The 18,329-nt window shown below is 43.4% G+C and overlaps 1 protein-coding gene across 2 annotated transcripts in view; it reads left to right on the forward strand.

Annotated features, from left to right (window-relative positions):
* The window catches only part of SETD2 (SET domain containing 2, histone lysine methyltransferase), a 93,984-nt gene that overhangs the window by 52,920 nt on the left and 22,735 nt on the right, over positions 1 to 18,329 (forward strand). Inside the window, exons 14-15 of one of the 2 annotated variants that reach the window (XR_014150077.1) lie at positions 1,286 to 1,568; positions 13,186 to 13,234. Coding sequence is in view for 1 of the 2 variants with exons in the window: in XM_081834119.1 (XP_081690245.1) it covers positions 13,186 to 13,234 (49 nt within the window). In the remaining variant the exon portion in view is untranslated. The remainder of the gene's footprint in view (positions 1 to 1,285; positions 1,569 to 13,185; positions 13,235 to 18,329) is intronic. The other variant, XM_081834119.1, reaches the window with a different exon arrangement.

The following is an 18,329-nucleotide window of genomic DNA, read 5'->3' on the forward strand; positions in this document are numbered from 1 at the left end:
TTTGAACTACAATTCCCATCATCCCTGACCACTGGTCTTGCTAGCTAGGGATGATGGGAGTTGTAGTCCAAAAACAGCTGGAGGCCCAAGGTTGGGAAACACTGCTTTAAGTGTATGCAGCCTTGGTGCAATACTGGTTTATCTGAACCCAGGAGCTCCCCATCCCATGCCCAGATCGAAATCCCAGAGTATCATTCAACCAGTTCATGGAGCTCCTGGGCATAAATGAACCCAGTGCCTGCCACTTTTATGCAGGGAGAGGTCGTCATGAGTATGTAACCACTCCCTTCTCACATCAAGTAGAGTAATGTTCATATAATCAATTTGTCTAGATTCGGGGCTTTGTGTTTGATTTTAACCCCACGTACCTACTTGTCAGTCTATGCCCTGGTGCTGAGGATTGAAAAGAAAATACAAATTAGTTGTTAAAAAAACCCCAACCAAATCAAAAACCTAATTGTTGTTCCGTTGTGTCTCAGATACGTCGTCTGGTGAGGATTCATGGTGGGGTTAGCATGAAATCATAATTTTCTTGCTAAGTTATCTTTCTACTCTCCCTCTCCCCTTTTGGGATAGCCCTGGCTCAAGAGCAGTTTGCTCACATCTGTGGTCAGCTATGGAATCATTATCCATCAAAAGTCACTGTTTTGGATTTTTAAACCCTTTCTGTTGCAGATCACATCACATCATATTGAGAAGGTCGATACATGGTTTAAAATATTGGTGCCAGTATTGCATATATTGATCTAGCGGACATAGATTCTGATCTCGTGCTCAGTGCAGTGGCCTCCCTATAGCCTAAACCCAAGCCCCTTCCTTCCACCCATCCATCAAAAACAATAGTCCTCCTTTTTAGATTCCTGTGTTTGGGAGCTGCTGTATGACAACGCTGAATCTAATCTGTCCTGCACTGCATTACGATTGCGCTAAGAGTTAGCTGCTTCTGTCTGACATTAACTGCTTTTTTAAAAAAACCCCCAGCGCATTTATGCTTGGAAGAGATACCTGTAAACAGCATAGCTTTTACCTGATGCACGAAAACGATTGGGACCTGTTGCCTCTGAGATAAACATGGAGCCCATTTGTCCATGTTCCATGCCAAAACCGATTGATGCTGGTTGCTTTAGGGTCTTCCGACCCCGTAATATTAGTCTGGAGTGCTGGTCATCTATGTAGCGTAGACTGATTGGGCGGGAGGGTGCGGAAAGCTTCTAACATAAAGCTATGTCCTTCCCGACCTCTTGATGCTGACCCCTTTGTAGTAATTTCAACCATTTCCATCCAGCTTCTCAGGGCAGCCAGGAGCTTGTTAACATCATCCCCAGCTGACCTTTTCTCAACTCCATTTTCAACTCCGCCCTGAAGAAAGGAGAGAACGTAGCGTGCGTACTGTGAAGAAAGCAGGAAGATGGTTGGGAAGCTGGATGATGCATGAGAAATATAATAGGTGGAAAAAGAGAGGACAGAGGTGGCTAACTCATTGATGCCGACGTAATTTTGGTGCGTCCATTGCCGGCAATGGATGTCGCTCTGGGAGAATCCCCCTATTCCTGGCGGGGAAGGATCGAGTGAGCTATTCTTTTTTATATCTCTCTATATATATCTATATATACCTCTTCACACAAAAGACAGCTGCCGCGGCTTTCAAGACCTTCATGGGCTTGAATTCCAGGATGAACACCAGCAAAAGGCAGCACGCAACCACACACAACACACACAAACCCCCAGACCGGGTACGTTTTCAGCACGGGTTTCTGCAAGCGTTTCCTGCCGACTTCGGAAATGGTGCATGTGTCTCCCTGTGCTGAAAATGTGCTCCGAACTGGGATAGAGACGCAACAGGAAATGGCTAAAAACCAGCATAGCGCTTCGTTTAGCTCGCATGGAGACCTGCCATTTGACCAGTGCGCCGTTGGGCATAGGAGAAAAACAGGTAAGTGCCCCAGGAAGGACAGATGAAACTTTGAGGCATTGTCGGGGAGGGAATCACAACATCTCTTAAGGTATGATGGATAATGGTTCCATTGCTGTCCACCCCTCAGGATTTGAATGACAAACCGGTGGGCATCTGTGGCCACAAACCATGTGAGGTGTTCACCTCTTTCACTGGAATAATTTGATGGATCAGGAAATTATGCTTTCAACTCAGCATGAGGACCAATTTAATCAGTCTGTAGGTAGTAGCGTGGTAATTAGGCTGTTAGCAGCTCTGGTTCTTATTTATAGGGGGAACTTGGAAGTACATCACTGTGGCCGGAGTAAGGCTGGCCCTGGATTAGTTCAGCCTGTCTCCTTGAGGCTAGTTTCGTGCTGTGTGCGCAGTTACTCATGCAGGTATGTAGGGATGCTTTAGGAAGAGATCAGAGTTAACAGCAACCTGGAAGTTAGAACTTCCTCAAGGGGCAGCCATTTTTGGGGCATTTCAAGGTCTCTTTTTTTCTTTTTACTCTTTGAACTAGAAACACAGAAGTGGCGTTTTAGTCCTCATTAGTCATATATTGGATTTATGCTTTGCTTCAGATGTGCCGGTTGTTTTTACTGGTCTGGTAACGGCTTAGGGATTATAGGTTTCTTTGTAAAAATGGTTTCATAGGCAGTAATTGGCTCTCTCTGCCCCCATTTTGGTCCATTTACTGCACACCCTTCCCATTCCCTTCCTCCACTTAGTTGCTTTCAGTTGGCCGATATGGCAACTCCTCGCAGCCGTTGGCTGTGCTGACATTCCACATGGGGGGCTGTGCAGTGATGCTTGAGTGGAAGGGTTATGGCCTAGGTTATGGTTATAGTCATAGCTATCCCAGGTCATGCTATTTGCTCTTAAGATACATTAAAGGCACAAGCAGGAAGGACAAATCTGGAGCTGTTAAACTGCTTTATGGGCAAGTTGCTGTGTGTTAGCATTATAATCCCTTGAACATGTGTGGCATAACAGTGTTTAAGGCATGGGCCCCATTTCGGGGCTGTCTCTGGCAGCCTAAATTCTTATGCCATGGAATTTGTCCCACCAGCCCATGTTGAACTGGTCTGGGCCCATTTAATACTAACACTTCCTGGTTAAAATGGTGAGGGTCTTTAAAGGATGTTATTTGTTCATCTTTTATTTAGGAAGCTTGAGGGGCTCCCGACTTCCAGTTCTTGTAAAAGTTTACAAGAACTTCTCATTCTTTTTTTTAAAATCCCAATACTCTTTTGTTAGACGAGCCAGAGATTGACTAGTGTTGCACCCCAGAATTTCAAGCCTTTAAAACAGGCATTCTCAGCCTCGGCCCTCCAGATGTTTTTGGCCTACAACTCCCGTGATCCCTAGCTAGCAGGGCCAGTGGTCAGGGATGGTGGGAATAGTAGTCTCAAAACATCTGGAGGGCCGAGGTTGAGGAAGCCTGCTTTAAAATGTTATGAGAGAGGTGTGTAAGTGGGAAGAGCTTAAATAGCAAAACAGCTCATTGCTGTTGTTGGGGACAAAGCAAATACCTTGTCTACTGACTAGTGGAGCAAGCTTTTAGCATATTTCTACAGAAATCCATATGGATTTTTATACGGCTTCGTACTCTCTTAGGTGGCTGTTGTAAGACAGATCTGAAACTGGAAAGTATACATAGGGGAGAAAGGCAGTAGTTTGGGCTGAAAGACAATGCAAAGACTGTTCTGTTGAGCAGCCTTTCCAAGACCCAGGAATGTTTCAGGAAAACATGAATGTTTCAGGAAATGTTTCAGGAAATGAAACATTCAGGAATGTTTCAGGAAAACATGGAAAAGTGAAGGCAGTTTTCCAACTCCTTCTCCCATACCTGTGTATTACTTTAGCATTGAGCCATGCCCTGTGTGTTTCTGTTTTATCTATAAGCTAAAAACTAGTTTGTAGCTCCTGTGTGCTAAGGTTTTGTATGGCTTGTGCCAAAGATAAGATGTCTTTTGTTGTTGTTGTTTATGGTGCAAACCAGTTGAATAGGTGGGGAGTGGGGGGAAGAACCGTAGAATGAAGAAAGCATGAAGAGCATATGATGTAAATAAATAACACACAAACCCTGGCTTTGTGTTAATGGCGATCTAAATATATCCCAGTCCTCATAGCTGTCAGAAGGAGGCTGCTAAGCATGTTGGGTGTGGAGGAAGAAAATAATAAATAAGGAAGAAAATAGGATTTATAAATTCACTCGCCTACCCTGCACTATGGGTGTGTCTCATTTTGCAGAGTAATCTTTCATTTCCCCCCGGGGGAGTGGGAGACATTTTCTCCACGTGGCCAAAGGATTCCCCTCCCTTTTTTCGTACTAAGTTTTTTAAGTTTATTTTCAAACAGTAATTTTTTCAGCCTTCATACAGTTTCCGCAGCCTTCAATACTACTGCAAGGTATTATTATTTGGCCTTTCAGCAACAATAGTGAGGCAGAAGGAGGAGTTTATTGCTTAGACCTCTCTCTGGGCTTTGTTTCAGAAATTTAGGAAAACAGGATAACCACATAGGTCACATGGAGACAGTCTATATTGGAGCCTTTGCTTTTATTTGTAATAATTCTTAAGCAGTCACTCCAGATTTAAATAATAAGGTTAATGTATAAAGCTAAAATGTTCGATGTTTCCCTCTTGGGTTTTCTGTTATGTTAAATGTTTTGTGGATGCTTCTATGTCCAAAAATAAAGACAAGTTGCCTTGGCTTGCATCCCAGCTGACTAGTAGTTGTCCTTTATAGTGAGGAGGTATAAGTTGTTTCTGATGAGGACACAGAGCAGAAAAGTAATCATGTCTGCATTACAAATACAAGCGTACAGTGGTGCCCCGCAAGACGAACGCCTCGCAAGACGGAAAACCCGCTAGACGAAAGGGTTTTCCGTTTTGGAGGCGCTTCGCAAAACGAATTTCCCTATGGGCTTGCTTAGCAAGACGAAAATGTCTTGCGAGTTCCTGCAGGGGTTTTTCCCTTTTTTCCCCTTTTCCTAAGCCCTAAGCCGCTTATCAGCTGATCCGCTGATAAACTGCTTATCAGCTGATCCGCTAAAAGCCGCTAATAGCGCTAATCCACTAAGCTGTCAATGGGCTTGCTTCGCAAGACGAAAAAACAGCTATACGAAGAGCCTCACGGAATGGATTAATTTTGTCTTGCGAGGCACCACTGTAAACTGGTTTTCCCGTCAACAGTTTTCATTTGTTTAATTGGTTTAGATTTAATCACGTTCCCCAAAGCTCAGAGCAGATAACAGTATTTAATTGACATGTGTAATATTACGTGCAGTGGAATTTTAAGGGCCATTAAATAAAATCTTAACAAACAAATCCTCATCCCAGAGTTGCTTTGAGTTTGCTAACATGTGGCATTGCTCATCCTCATAAACAGCCTGATCTTTCCAGTTTACACATTTGGTGTAATATGCAGTGTGTGAGTGGGGATTGGGCAAGGCAAGATTGTTGAAATGGCTGCTGGCAGTACTGTGATTGAGGCAGCGCTTTGAGCAGTCATTGGGCAGAAAATGTGAATAGGCGTGCATAAATTATAGAGCCAAGTGGTGGGTTTTTTAAAGCCCAAATTGACAAAGGAACGCAAAAGGGTATTTAAAGGGAGATGGAATGTAGAAGCAAATGCAGGAAGCTAGAAAGCCAATACCTCGGTTACCTCGGGTTACATACGCATCAGGTTACAGATGCTTCAGGTTACAGACTCCGCTAACTCAGAAATAGTACCTCGGGTTAAGAGCTTTGCTTCAGGATGAGAACAGAAATCGTGCTGCGGCAGCAGCAGAAGGCCCCATTAGCTAAAGTGGTGCTTCAGGTTAAGAACAGTTTCAGGTTAAGAACGGACTTCCAGAACGAATTAAGTTGTTAACCCAAGGTACCACTGTACTGGTGAATTAGGCAGCAGTCTGTGCATTTTACGTAGGAATAAGGCCCATCAAACTCAGTGTGACTTGCTTCTGAGTAGACATACACATGGTAGCCCGGTTGAAACTGCAGGGTTTTGAAAGTGGGTTTGAAAAGTGGTCAAATGAGAAACCTATTGAGCAGTCATCCCTGGGTGTATAATCTATAGAAATGAAAGAGTAGCCTGCATCGAAAATGGTATTGCTTATTGCGGGAAAAGGTGCAGAGTGTTAAATAAATTTAGGAATCCTGAAAGAAACTCTTCCCCGAAACTACTGTGGGTAGAAATTCCAAGAGAAAAAGCATATCCCGCTATAAGGCATCTCCACTCAGTTTACCGCTGTCCTGGCACAGTGGCTGATTTCAAAGTTTCCTCAGACCAGGTAAAGGTCAGCTTGAGTCATGGCACAGAAAGAGGCCGGGATCTAAAGCAGATGTTGTTGAACTACAACTCCCATCACCCCTAGCTAGCAAGGCCAGAGCTCAGGGATGATGGGAGTTGTAGTCCAGCAACATCTGGGGACCCACAGGTTGAGAACCGCTGAAGGAAAGTGGCATTAATTAAGTCCAAGTTGGCTTTAGGCTTGTTTTTCTCCAAAAAAATAAAAATAAAAATAGTTTCTATACTGCATGGCAACTAGATATGTAAAACAACGTCATGAAACGTCTGGTGGGGAAGCTAAACAAGTCTTCCGGTCTATCAGGCCCTACACAGAAGTGAAAGGACCTTTGATTCCACACACGTGAGTGGTGGAAATTGCCCAGACAGTCTAATACAGACATTTAACTTCTAGAATGGGAATTGGTAAAAAAATAAATAAACAAGGGGATTAGTCAAAGGGAAGGGGAATATTGTGTCTCTTTAGGAAGGTTGGAGTTTAGTTAAACCAACTGTAATCGAGTAAACTAAGATGAATGCCACAGATAGGAAGAGGCACAAATAATCCAAAAGTTGCTTAAAAAGCCGAGGAAAGAAGAGTTCTTTAAAAAGCACAAGTCAAAATAAATAAAAACTAAATGTAAACGTGAAACTGACGAGGAAACCAAGGTGGAACCTATAAAGTTGTCTTGTGCAATATTGCTGAGTACCAAGGCTACAAAGGCCTTCCTTCCAGTCACCACTTGTCTAACTTGAGATGGCAGGGAGAGATGCGGAAGAAGGTGACCACAAGGTTCAGGCAGGTTCCTGTGATGGAAGACAAATCGCTCCAAGCCACTTTGGACTGGATGAATTTATCTGGTTAGATCCAGTTAGACGGTGTCTATTTCCATGCCCGTTACAACAATTGGATAGCTCAGTCAGTAGAGTGTGAGACCCTTAATCTCACGGTTGTGCGTTTGAGCCCCCCAGTGGGCAAAAAGAATCCTGCATTACGGGGGTTGAGCTAGATAACCCTTGTGGTCTTTTACAGTTCTATGAACTGTGAAGTCCTACGGTTACGAAGTGATGGCTGCTAACTCCAGGTAAAGGTAAAGGTAAAGGGACCCCTGACCATTAGGTCCAGTCGTGACCGCCTCTGGGGTTGCGGCGCTCATCTCGCTTTACTGGCCGAGGGAGCCGGCGTATGGCTTCTAGGTCATGTGGCCAGCATGACTAAGCCGCTTCTGGTGAACCAGAGCAGCACATGGAAACGCCGTTTACCTTCCCGCCCGAGTGGTACCTATTTATCTACTTGCACTTTAACGTGCTTTCGAACTGCTAGGTTGGCAGGAGCAGGGACCGAGCAACGGGAGCTCACCCCGTCGCGGGGATTTAAACCGCCAACCTTCTGATCGGCAAGTCCTAGGCTCTGTGGTTTAACCCACAGTGCCACCTGTGTCCCTAGCTCCAGATAAAAGTGGTCAAAGGTAATAAATACATTGCTGTGCAAGGCGTATCTTTTTAGGCAAAGATTTCCTTACACCTGGGAACTTGTATGGCTTTAAAAGAGGACTAGACAAATTCATGTGAAAGTGTCCTATAGGCCAGGGAAAGAAATACAGTGGTGCCTCGCAAGACGAAATTAATCCGTTCCGTGAGGCTCTTCGTATAGCGTTTTTTTCGTCTTGCGAAGCAAGCCCATTGACAGCTTAGCGGATTAGCACTATTAGCGGTCTAGCGGCTAATAGCGGATCAGCTGATAAGCGGCTTAGGGCTTAGGAAAAGGGGAGGAAAGGGGGGAAAACCCCGCAGGAAGTCGCAAGACATTTTCGTCTTGCGAAGCAAGCCCATAGGGAAATTCGTTTTGCGAAGCGCCTCCAAAACGGAAAACCCTTTCGTCTAGCGGGTTTTCCATCTTGCGAGGCGTTCGTCTTGCGGGGCACCACTGTACCTGCTGATGCACTAACCAAAGTTGTTAACAGGGAACCAATGGCTGTGTATGTACATAGATTGCAAATGTGTTAGATTCTGCAACGGCTGGTATGAAAAGGGGGAGAATGTTGATATTTTCACCCCCTCCCATTGCGAGAATCTCATAGGATGTTTTCAGAAAGGAGGGGGCGGAAACTGCTCTTCGCTTCTTCCGTTACTGCCTGACTCTGTGTGGAGTCTGTGTGTTATCTATGTAGTGATGAGATGGCTGCGTGGGAGCTCATGCAAGCCAGTAGCTCTTTAGTTCTTAGTTTGTAGTAGCTATTAGAAATAAAAGAAGTTATGCTTCACAGCAGGCTTCCGCGTTGTTTATACTCTGCCAAGGTTGGTGCTCACAATGCACAGTTGTGAGTCCAGTGCACTGAGACCTGCTTTCCAGGATTGGAAGTTCTCTGGAAGTGCTCCAGTCACCTAGCCCAGTTGTGGCAGAACCAGTTACTGAGCCCAGTTGCTGGCACCGGCTCAAAGGCGTACTGACAATTCTATCTGTGCCTGCTAGCCATAAAGTCTATTCTGTTCTTCCATGGTTAGAGGTATTATGCATCTGTATACCAGTTGCTGGAAATTACAGTGGTGCCTCGCAAGACGAAAAGAATCTGTTCTGCGAGTCTTTTCGTCTTGCGAAGCAAGCCCATTAGCGGATTAGCACTATTAGCGGCTTAGCGGATCAGCTGATAAGCGGCTTAGAGGATCAGCTGATAAGCGGCTTAGCGGCTTAGAAAAAGGAGGGGAAAAGGGAAAAAAACCCACAGGAACTCGCAAGACATTTTCGTCTTGCGAAGCAAGCCCATAGGAAATTCGTTTTGCGAAGCACCTCCAAAACGGAAAACCCTTTCGTCTAGCGGGTTTTCCGTCTTGCGAGGCATTCGTCTTGCGGGGCACCACTGTACAAAGTGGGGAGAGTGCTGAGGTCCTGCCTTTGCAGCCTTTCCATGGGCATCTGGTTGGCCACTGTGAAAACAGGATGCTGGACTGTGTGGGCTGTTGACCACCCTGTCTCAACAACCTCCTGGCGCATAGATGGGGAGCCTGTGTCCCTCCAGATAATTGCATGACTACAAGTCCCATCATCCCTGACCATACCATTTGGGGGCAAGTGGTAGTTGCAGTCCAAAAACATCTGGAGGACCAAAGGTTTCCACACCTGTCCTAGGTGACCATGGGTGACCAACCGGCAGATCACTGGCTGAATAAGACCTGACAGCCGTTTCTACTCACCCTAGTAGCTGCTGTGTCAGAAGCAAAACCCCACACATTGCTTGGCCATCAGCTGTAACACGTGAAGCATCAATTCTGAACCGGCAAACTTAGAGAAAGAGAAGATGTGTTAGAGGCCTTCCCCTTTGCGGCCACCTTTGCTCAAGAGGGGCTGCAGCTGATATCTTCTAAGAAGGAAGGTACCATCAAAAGTTGGGTTTTGAGCCCCTCAACAGCTTAGCCAGGGAAGATCTGGTGTCTTCTTGCCCTGGTTGAAGAACGTGGCTGTGATCTGTTCTTGTGGAACCTGTCTGCTTTCAGATGTTGTTGGTGTACAACTTCCATCCTTCCTGGACCATTGCCTGGAACTGGTCCAACAACATCTGTATGGACCACCTGTTTCTAGGGAAACGGAAATAGGTGCACACTCTTCTTTGTCAAAATAAATTAAAAAATTGTCCAGTAGCACCTTAAAGGTAAAGGTCCAGTCGTGGCCGACTCTGGGGTTGTGGTGCTCATCTCGCTTTACTGGCCGAGAGAACCGGCGTACAGGTTCCGGATCATGTGGCCAGCATGACTAAGCTGCTTCTGGCGAACCAGAGCGGCACACGGAAACGCCATTTACCTTCCCGCCAGAGTGGTACCTATTTATCTATTTGCAGGGACCAAGCAACGGGAGCTCATCCTGTTGCGGGGATTCGAACTGCCGACCTTCTGATCAGCAAGCCCTAGGCTCTGTGGTTTAACCCACAGCTAGACCAATTAAGTTTGTTCTTGGTATAAGCTTTCGTGTGCATGCATGCACACTTCTTCAGGTACCAAATTAGAGACTGTAAAGTCTTTTCAATCCCTGCATCAGGGTTCTGTTCTTGCACTTTGTAAAATGCCACACACACTGATTGCTGCTGATGTAGCCCTAACTAGTCATCTCAAAACTAAAATGGTTGACACAGTGTGCTGTGTAGCCTTGCTTTCTTCCATTCAGTTTTCTCCAAGCTAATGCCAGCAATCTCCCATTTCCTCCTTCTGTTCAAAATTGTTCAGCTTTATTATTTGATTTGATTTGTATACCATCCATCATCTAAAGATCTCAAGGTGATTCACAACATAAAGATATATATATATAATAAATACATATAATGAAAATGAAATACATAATAAAAACACAAACCAATAACCCTCCCCACAAACACAAAAAGGACATAGAATGCTAATCAGCCAAACGTCTGGTTAAAGAGAAAAGCATTTGCCTGGCGCCTAGAGATATGTAATGAAGGCACCAGGCAAGCCTCCCTGAGGAAAGCTTTAATTTTCTGTTTTAATTTTACAATTAATGACTCTTGACTTTGTTCTCTTTAACCCTTTTCTCTGAGGCTCAGAGGAGATCACCACCTGCCTGCTCGCTTTGGTTTTTAAAGGACAACAAATGATCCTCTGTCTGCTAACAACAAATCCAGTACTAATTTAATGTTACATTCAAGCGCCCTCTCTTCCCTCCCGCCCCCCAATCCTTAACCCTGCCCTATACTTCCTTGCTGTTGAGCATAGGGGGTAGAGTATAGGGATAAAATAAGTACAGTGGTGCCTCACAAGACGAAATTAATCCGTTCCGTGAGGCTCTTCGTATAGCGGTTTTTTCATCTTGCGAAGCAAGCCCATTGACAGCTTAGCGGATTAGCGCTATTAGCGGTTTAGCGGCTTTTAGCGGATCAGCTGATAAGCGGCTTAGCGGCTTAGGAAAAGGGGGGGAGAGGGGAAAACACCCGCAGGAACTCGCAAGACATTTTGTCTTGTGAAGCAAGCCCATAGGGAAATTCGTTTTGCAAAGCGCCTCCAAAACGGAAAACCCTTTCGTCTAGCAGGTTTTCCGTCTTGCGAGGCGTTTGTCTTGCGGGGCACCACTGTACAAAGAAAGGGCTTACATAGACAGTAATTTGCTGTTCCCTCTGTTCAGCCCTTGAAATTTGGGGAGCCCACAAGTTTGGTCACTTCCAAATCTAGGTATGATAATGGTCCTCTGTGTCTGCTCCAGCAAATGAACAAATAATAATAATAATAATAATAATAATAATAATAATAATAATAATAATTTATTTATACCCCACCCACCTAGCTGAGTTTCCCCAGCCACTCTGGGCGGCTTCCAGCCGATTATTAAAAACAATACAGCGTCAGACATTAAAAACCTCCCTAAACAGGGCTGCCTTCAGTTGTCTTTTAAAAGTAAAATAGTTGTTTATTGCCTTGACATCTCCTGGGAGGGCATTCCACAGGGCAGGCGCCACTACCGAGAAGGCCCTCTGCCTGGTTCCCTGTAACCTCACTTCTCTCAGGGAGGTAATCACCAGAAGGCCCTCGGAGCTGGACCTCAGTGTCCGGGCTGGATGATGGGGGTGGAGACGCTCCTTCAGGTATGGATGATGGGGGTGGAGACGCTCCTTCAGGTATACTGGACCGAGGCCGTTTCGGGCTTGAAAGGTCAGCACCAGCACTTTGAATTGTGCTCGGAAACATACTGGGAGCCAATGAAGATCTTTCAGGACCGGTGTTATATGGTCTTGGCAGCCACTCCCAGTCACCAGTCTAGCTGCCGCATTCTGGTTTAATTGCAAAAGCTGAGATGAGGGTCACTGGTGCCTTTGGGTGACAAATGAGCACAGTTTCATCCCCCTTGACAACAGTTCACCTAACTCTTAATGAAATCAGATGGACCTTAACCTCAGGCCCAGGGGGTGAATGCAACCTATCTGACCCCCAGAACCCTTCCCAGGCCACAGCTCTGCTTTTTCCTAGTTGAATTACATGTTTGAGCTATGCCTCTTGTTCCCCTAGATCGGGGATAGAAAGGGGTGTATGAGTGTGTGTAAAACCTAGCCTACTGTACATGGATATAATTTCAGTTCCTCCACTCGCTTTTGCCTCTCGTCCCACCTCTGAAAGAACGGAATATAGCCCTCAGGATCCCCCATGTCTGCACCAATGTATAGGTCATAAAAATACTTATCTCTGACATCATTCGTTTCTCCTGCCTTTCCTAAATTATTGGATGAAACGGAATATCTGATACTTGGAAATAGAAGGTTAAAATGGAATGCACAGGTCCAAGAAAAAATGATTCAGATCCTGGATTCCCATGAATTTGCTTTATTAAAGGGGGAAATGTTGATAGAAACAGGAAGCATAATCGGACTTTATGAGAACATAATCAACCGAATGCACCCACTGATGACCACAACTAGTGTGATAAAAAACAAAAAGTTTAAAAGACAGACTTGGTTTGATAAGGAATGTCAGAATAAAGCTGAGGTAGCCCAATTACAATATAATTATAAATTATTACTTAAAAGCAAGAAACAAATATATCCTGAACAGTGGAAAGCATTGGGAGACACAGCACTTCAAAAGGTCATAAAATTGTGAACAAGCCATGGCCTTTAGCTTCTTCCTTCTTCCCCCTCCCTCCCTCCCTCTCTCTTTCTTTGATACAGGGTAGGGGCTGTAATTCTGGCCAATCGCCATCCAAACCATGGTTTTCCATTATGTCCAAACTATAGTGCAAGAGCGGAGGCAGCTGGAGGGGCATCCGCTAAAGCTTTTGGTTCATTTGCAGTTTCCCCAAGCCATGGCTTGAAGGATCACTAGGATGCATTCATGGTCTTTAAATATCTTGGAGGAATTGCTCAGGATTCTGTAGTTGTCATTCCTTCATGTGCCCTGTGCGTATGAATTTGGCCTAAGTCAGCCACCGTACCTGACTTAGTTTCTGTGACTTGTTTTTGCAGGAGGTGTACAGGATCCCGAAGAAGAGCCAAGCGGAAAAGGAGACCACTGGTAAGTACTTGTGGGTGCCCTTCTTTGGGTATTGATCAGGTTGAGAAGAAGGCCATTGATTACAAAAACATTGCACGGAAAGCCAGCCCCCGTCAGAGCATAATCCTCTGGGACTCTTGAGTAGAACTTCCTTAAAAGCACTCTGTGATTCAGTAGCGCTGCATGACTTTTTAGGGATGCTCCTTTGTTGTATCCTTCTCTTCCTTCGTTGCTCTCTTCCTCTCTACTGAAACAGCATAGCCTTGCTTGACCACGGAAGACTTCTCTGAGACCTGGGAAGAGGACAGGCTTAGAGGTGGTTCAAGCTCTGGTGTTAATCAGAACTTGTTCCTTAGCAGGAGCAAAAAGTAATTGCCTTTTCTCAGTGTTCCTTGCAAGTCAAGATCTCCCTACATTTTAATATAAATCCTTATATAAAGGTAAAGGTACGCCTGACCATCAGGTCCAGTCGCGAACGACTCTGGGGTTGTGGCGCTCATCTCGCTCTATAGGCCGAGGGAGCTGCCATTTGTCCGCAGACAGCTTCCGGGTCATGTGGCCAGCACGACTAAGCTGCATTGGCGAATCAGAGCAGCGCACGGAAACGCTGTTTACCTTCCCGTCGGAGTGGTACCTATTTATCTACTTGCACTTTGACGTGCTTTCGAACTGCTAGGTGGGCAGGAGCAGGGACCGAGCAACGGGAGCTCACCCCATTACGGGGATTTGAACCGCCAACCTTCTGATCGGCAAGCCCATGGCTCTGTGGTTTAGACCACAGCTCCACCCACGTCCCATAAATCCTTATATAGATTTTGTTAAATAAAAGATATCAGCATCAGTCAGGTATCTTCTCTGTACTCTTTTTTTAGGGGGGGGGGACCTAGAAAGATCTTTGTTTAGGCAAGCCTATGCAGCTACGTAGAATTTGGCAAGTATTTTAACCGATTTTTAGCCAATTCTTGGTTATCGTATTTTTTTTAAAAAAAAACTTTTAAACTTTGTCTTTTACTGAAAATTTTAACATTAGGGTTATTTTGTAATCCATTTAGGGGTTTCTGTACAATCAAATGGTATATGCATTTTGTTAGATATTTAAATACATGAGCTAACGTAGCTTGCCTTCAGGTGTACAGACGAGACTTAAATAATGATTTACGATTGACGGTGTTGAAAGCACTCCATATAAATTACCTTAGTGTGATTCTTTTGGCTCACTTCTGTATGGTAGATCAGTATTGAACAGTATTGAACAGTATGGATAATGAACAAAAAAATAATAATTAAGAAACCAAACAATTTGGAGATAAAAGAAAAGATTAAAATTTTACAATCACAGTTCGCCATTATAATAAATAGAGAAGTAGAGTGGAATATAAAGAAGTTGAGACAAAGAAATTTTGAATTTGCGAATAAATCAGGAAAATGGCTCGCATGGCAATTAAAAAAAAGGAAAGAACAGAATACAATAAATAAGATCACAATAGAAGGAGAAGAGATTACCAACCCGAAGGAAATAAGAAAGGGATTCTTGGACTATTATAAAAGACTATATAAAAATACAGAAAGAAACAACTCGAGGAAAATAGAGAGATACTTGAAAGAGAAAAAGATACAAAAGATCCCGACTGAAAAAAGAGAGCAACTGAATACTCCAATTGATATAGCAGAGATAAAAGAGGTGATTAAAGAGTTAAAAAGGGGGAAAGCTCCAGGGCCGGATGGATTCACTGCCTGTTACTACAAAGAAATGGAACCAATTTTGATAACACCATTGAAGGAAGTGATGAACAATATTCTAAAAGAAGGAGAAATCCCGGAAACATGGAAGGAGGCGTACATTACATTCATCCCAAAACAGGACTCAGACCTAACCCATGTCAAAACCTATAGGCCGATTTCACTCCTAAACCTAGATTACAAGATATTTGCTGTAATTCTTGCAAAGAGGCTGAAAAAGATTCTGTCAGAAATCATACATAAAGACCAGGCCGGCTTCTTACCAAACAGACAGATGAAAGACAACATAAGATATATAGTTAACGTGATGGAATACCTGTCTGATAGGATTGATAAAAGAGCCGCAATGATTTTTGTCGATGCCGAGAAGGCATTCGACAATATAATATGGGACTTTATGTTGAGAAACCTAGAATACATGGAGATAGGCGAAGACTTTCTTAAGGGAGTTAGAGCTATCTACACAGATCAGAAAGCTAAACTGATTATAAATAATGTGGTTACAGAAGGAATAAGGATACAAAAGGGAACGAGGCAGGGATGCCCTCTCTCGCCGTTACTTTTCATAACGGTATTAGAGGTTCTTTTGAATTCGATCAGACAAAATAAGGATATAAAGGGAGTGACAATCGGCCAGAATGAGTATAAGACCAAAGCATTCACAGATGACTTGGTTATAATGATTGAGGAACCAACAAGTATGACAAAAGCAGTTTTGGAGGAAATGGAACAGTTTGGAAATTTGGCAGGCTTTAAACTCAACAAGAAAAAAACAAAAATAATAGTAAAAAATATGGACCAAGACCAAATAGAAGCAATGCAACAATTAACCCAAATAGAGGTGGTCAAAAAGGTAAAATATCTGGGTATTTGGATAACTCCCAAAAATATAGATTTATATAAAAACAACTACGAACCAGCTTGGAAGGGAATCAAAAAGGACTTGGAGGTGTGGGCAAAATTGAAGTTGTCATTTTGGGGAAGGATCTCTACAATCAAAATGAACGTGCTCCCAAAATTACTGTTCCTATTTCAGACTATCCCCATAATTAAGGGAACTAAGATCTTTAAGGAGTGGCGAAGAGTGATCTCAAAATACATCTGGCAGGGCAAAAAACCGAGAATCAAATTTAAATTGCTAACAGACTCAAAAGAAAGAGGAGGTTTTGCCCTGCCAGATCTGAAACTGTATTACGAGGCCTCATGTCTTTGCTGGACGAAAGAGTGGATCAAATTGAAGAATAACGAACTGTTGGATTTGGAGGGATTCAACAACAGATTTGGGTGGCATGCTTATTTATGGCATGAAAAAAAGAGAGTCCATAAGGGCTTTGAGAACCACATATTCCGAGGTCCCTTAATTGAGGTCTGGGATAGATATAAAAATCTATTAGAACTTAGAACACCACGCTGGTTTTCACCCTTAGAAGCAAAGAGTATAAAGAGATTAAATATGGGAAGTAAATGGATAACATATGACCAACTGTTATATAAAGAAGGGGAAAAGTGGAAAATAAAACCGTATGAGCAGGTGAAGGAATATGTTTATGACTGGATGCACTATTTCCAAATGAATGAGGTGTTTAAGAAAGACAGTAAAGAACGAGGTTTCATGGATAAAGAATCGTTATTTCAAAGCGAGATTATAGGTAATGATACGAAAAATTTATCAAAAATGTATAAACTGTTATTGGATTGGAATCTGGTAGATGAAGAAGTTAAGTCGGTAATGATTAGTTGGGCAAAGGATGTGGGCCACAATATACAATTTGAGGAATGGGAAAAATTATGGAAGGAGGGCTTAAAATTCACGGCATGTATGACGTTAAAAGAGAACACGATGAAGATGTTTTATAGATGGTATATGACACCGGTGAAATTGGCGAAGATGTATAAGACATGCAATAGATGCTGGAAGTGTAAGGATAAGGAGGGTACTTTCTATCACATGTGGTGGGGCTGTGGGAAGGTGAAAGACTTCTGGGAGAAAATATACAATGAGTTAAAGAAGATCTTAAAGTATACGTTCAGAAAGGAGCCAGAAGTCTTTTTACTAGGACTAATAGGAAAGGAAATAAAAAAGGAAGACTGCAAATTCTTTAGATATGCAATCACAGCCGCAAGAGTGGTATTGGCCCAGAGATGGAGACAACAGGAAATACCGACCATAGAGGATTGGAGAACAAAATTGTTAGAATACGCAGAGTTAGATAAATTGACAGGAAAGATTAGATACTTAAGAGACCAAAAATTCATCGGGGACTGGGAGAAATATGTAGAGTATCTGGAATGTTTAAGTAAAGGAAAGATGACGCTTAAGGGATTTAAAGAAGCACTGTAAAAAAGTAATAAGTATTGATTAAAGGGAATAGGAGGAAAAGAGATAAATAATGTCAATACAAGATTGAGGAATGCGTAATGAAAGTGATGAATACGGATGATTTACGGGACAGCTGAGGGAAGTATGAAAGAAAATGTAGTGATGAAAATGATGTGAAACTACTGTATATATATATATATTATTTTTCGTTGTTGTTGTCGTTTGTCTTGTTTTATGTTTAATAATAAAAATTATATGGAAAAAAAAAAAAGATCAGTATTATCTCCATGTTTCAGATCAGATTCAGGGGGGTCAAGGAGAGGAACGAAAGCTATGACTTGCCCAAAGGTCACATAGTGAATTCACAGCGGAGGTGACATTTGCACCAGGGTCTTCCTGATTTCATAACTCAGTCTCTTAATAAAGAAAACTGTTGTGGGTGAAGCAACTCCCAAGAGCCAACGAAGTGTGTGTTGATTGTTAAAACCCTTGCTCAATCCTTTGCCCCTTTACTTGGAACTAAATATTATCGACATCTGGATTATTGACATGCACAGAATTGCTCTGCGAGTTCCTTGGGTTGGTTGCTGTCTCTCCCACACACATACATTTCTCGCTTTTCCACACTGAGAACAATATTCTACTTTGGAGTGCAGGTCCATGAGGGCTGCCAGTCTACAAATGATTATTTGGGGCAGAACAAAGAAGTTAATGGCATAGTGTTGAATTCCCCAGGTTTAGAGACTTTCTGCATAGTCTGTAATTAGGCTAGGATCAGAAATACTGCTTTCCAACAAAGGTCCATATAGTTAAAGCCATGGTTTTCCCAGCGGTGATGTATGGAAGTGAGAGCTGGACCATAAAGAAGGCTGATCGCCGAAGAATGGATGCTTTTGAATTCTGGTGCTGGAGGAGACTCTTGAGAGTCCCATGGACTGCAAGAAGATCAAACCGATCCATTCTGAAGGAAATCAGCCCTGAGTGCTCACTGGAAGGACAGATCCTGAAGCTGAGGCTCCAGTACTTTGGCCACCTCCTGAGAAGAGAAGACTCCCT

Source organism: Podarcis erhardii (genome assembly GCF_964252035.2).
Source record: "Podarcis erhardii genome assembly, chromosome: 12".
In the NCBI taxonomy this organism is placed as follows: domain Eukaryota; kingdom Metazoa; phylum Chordata; class Lepidosauria; order Squamata; family Lacertidae; genus Podarcis; species Podarcis erhardii.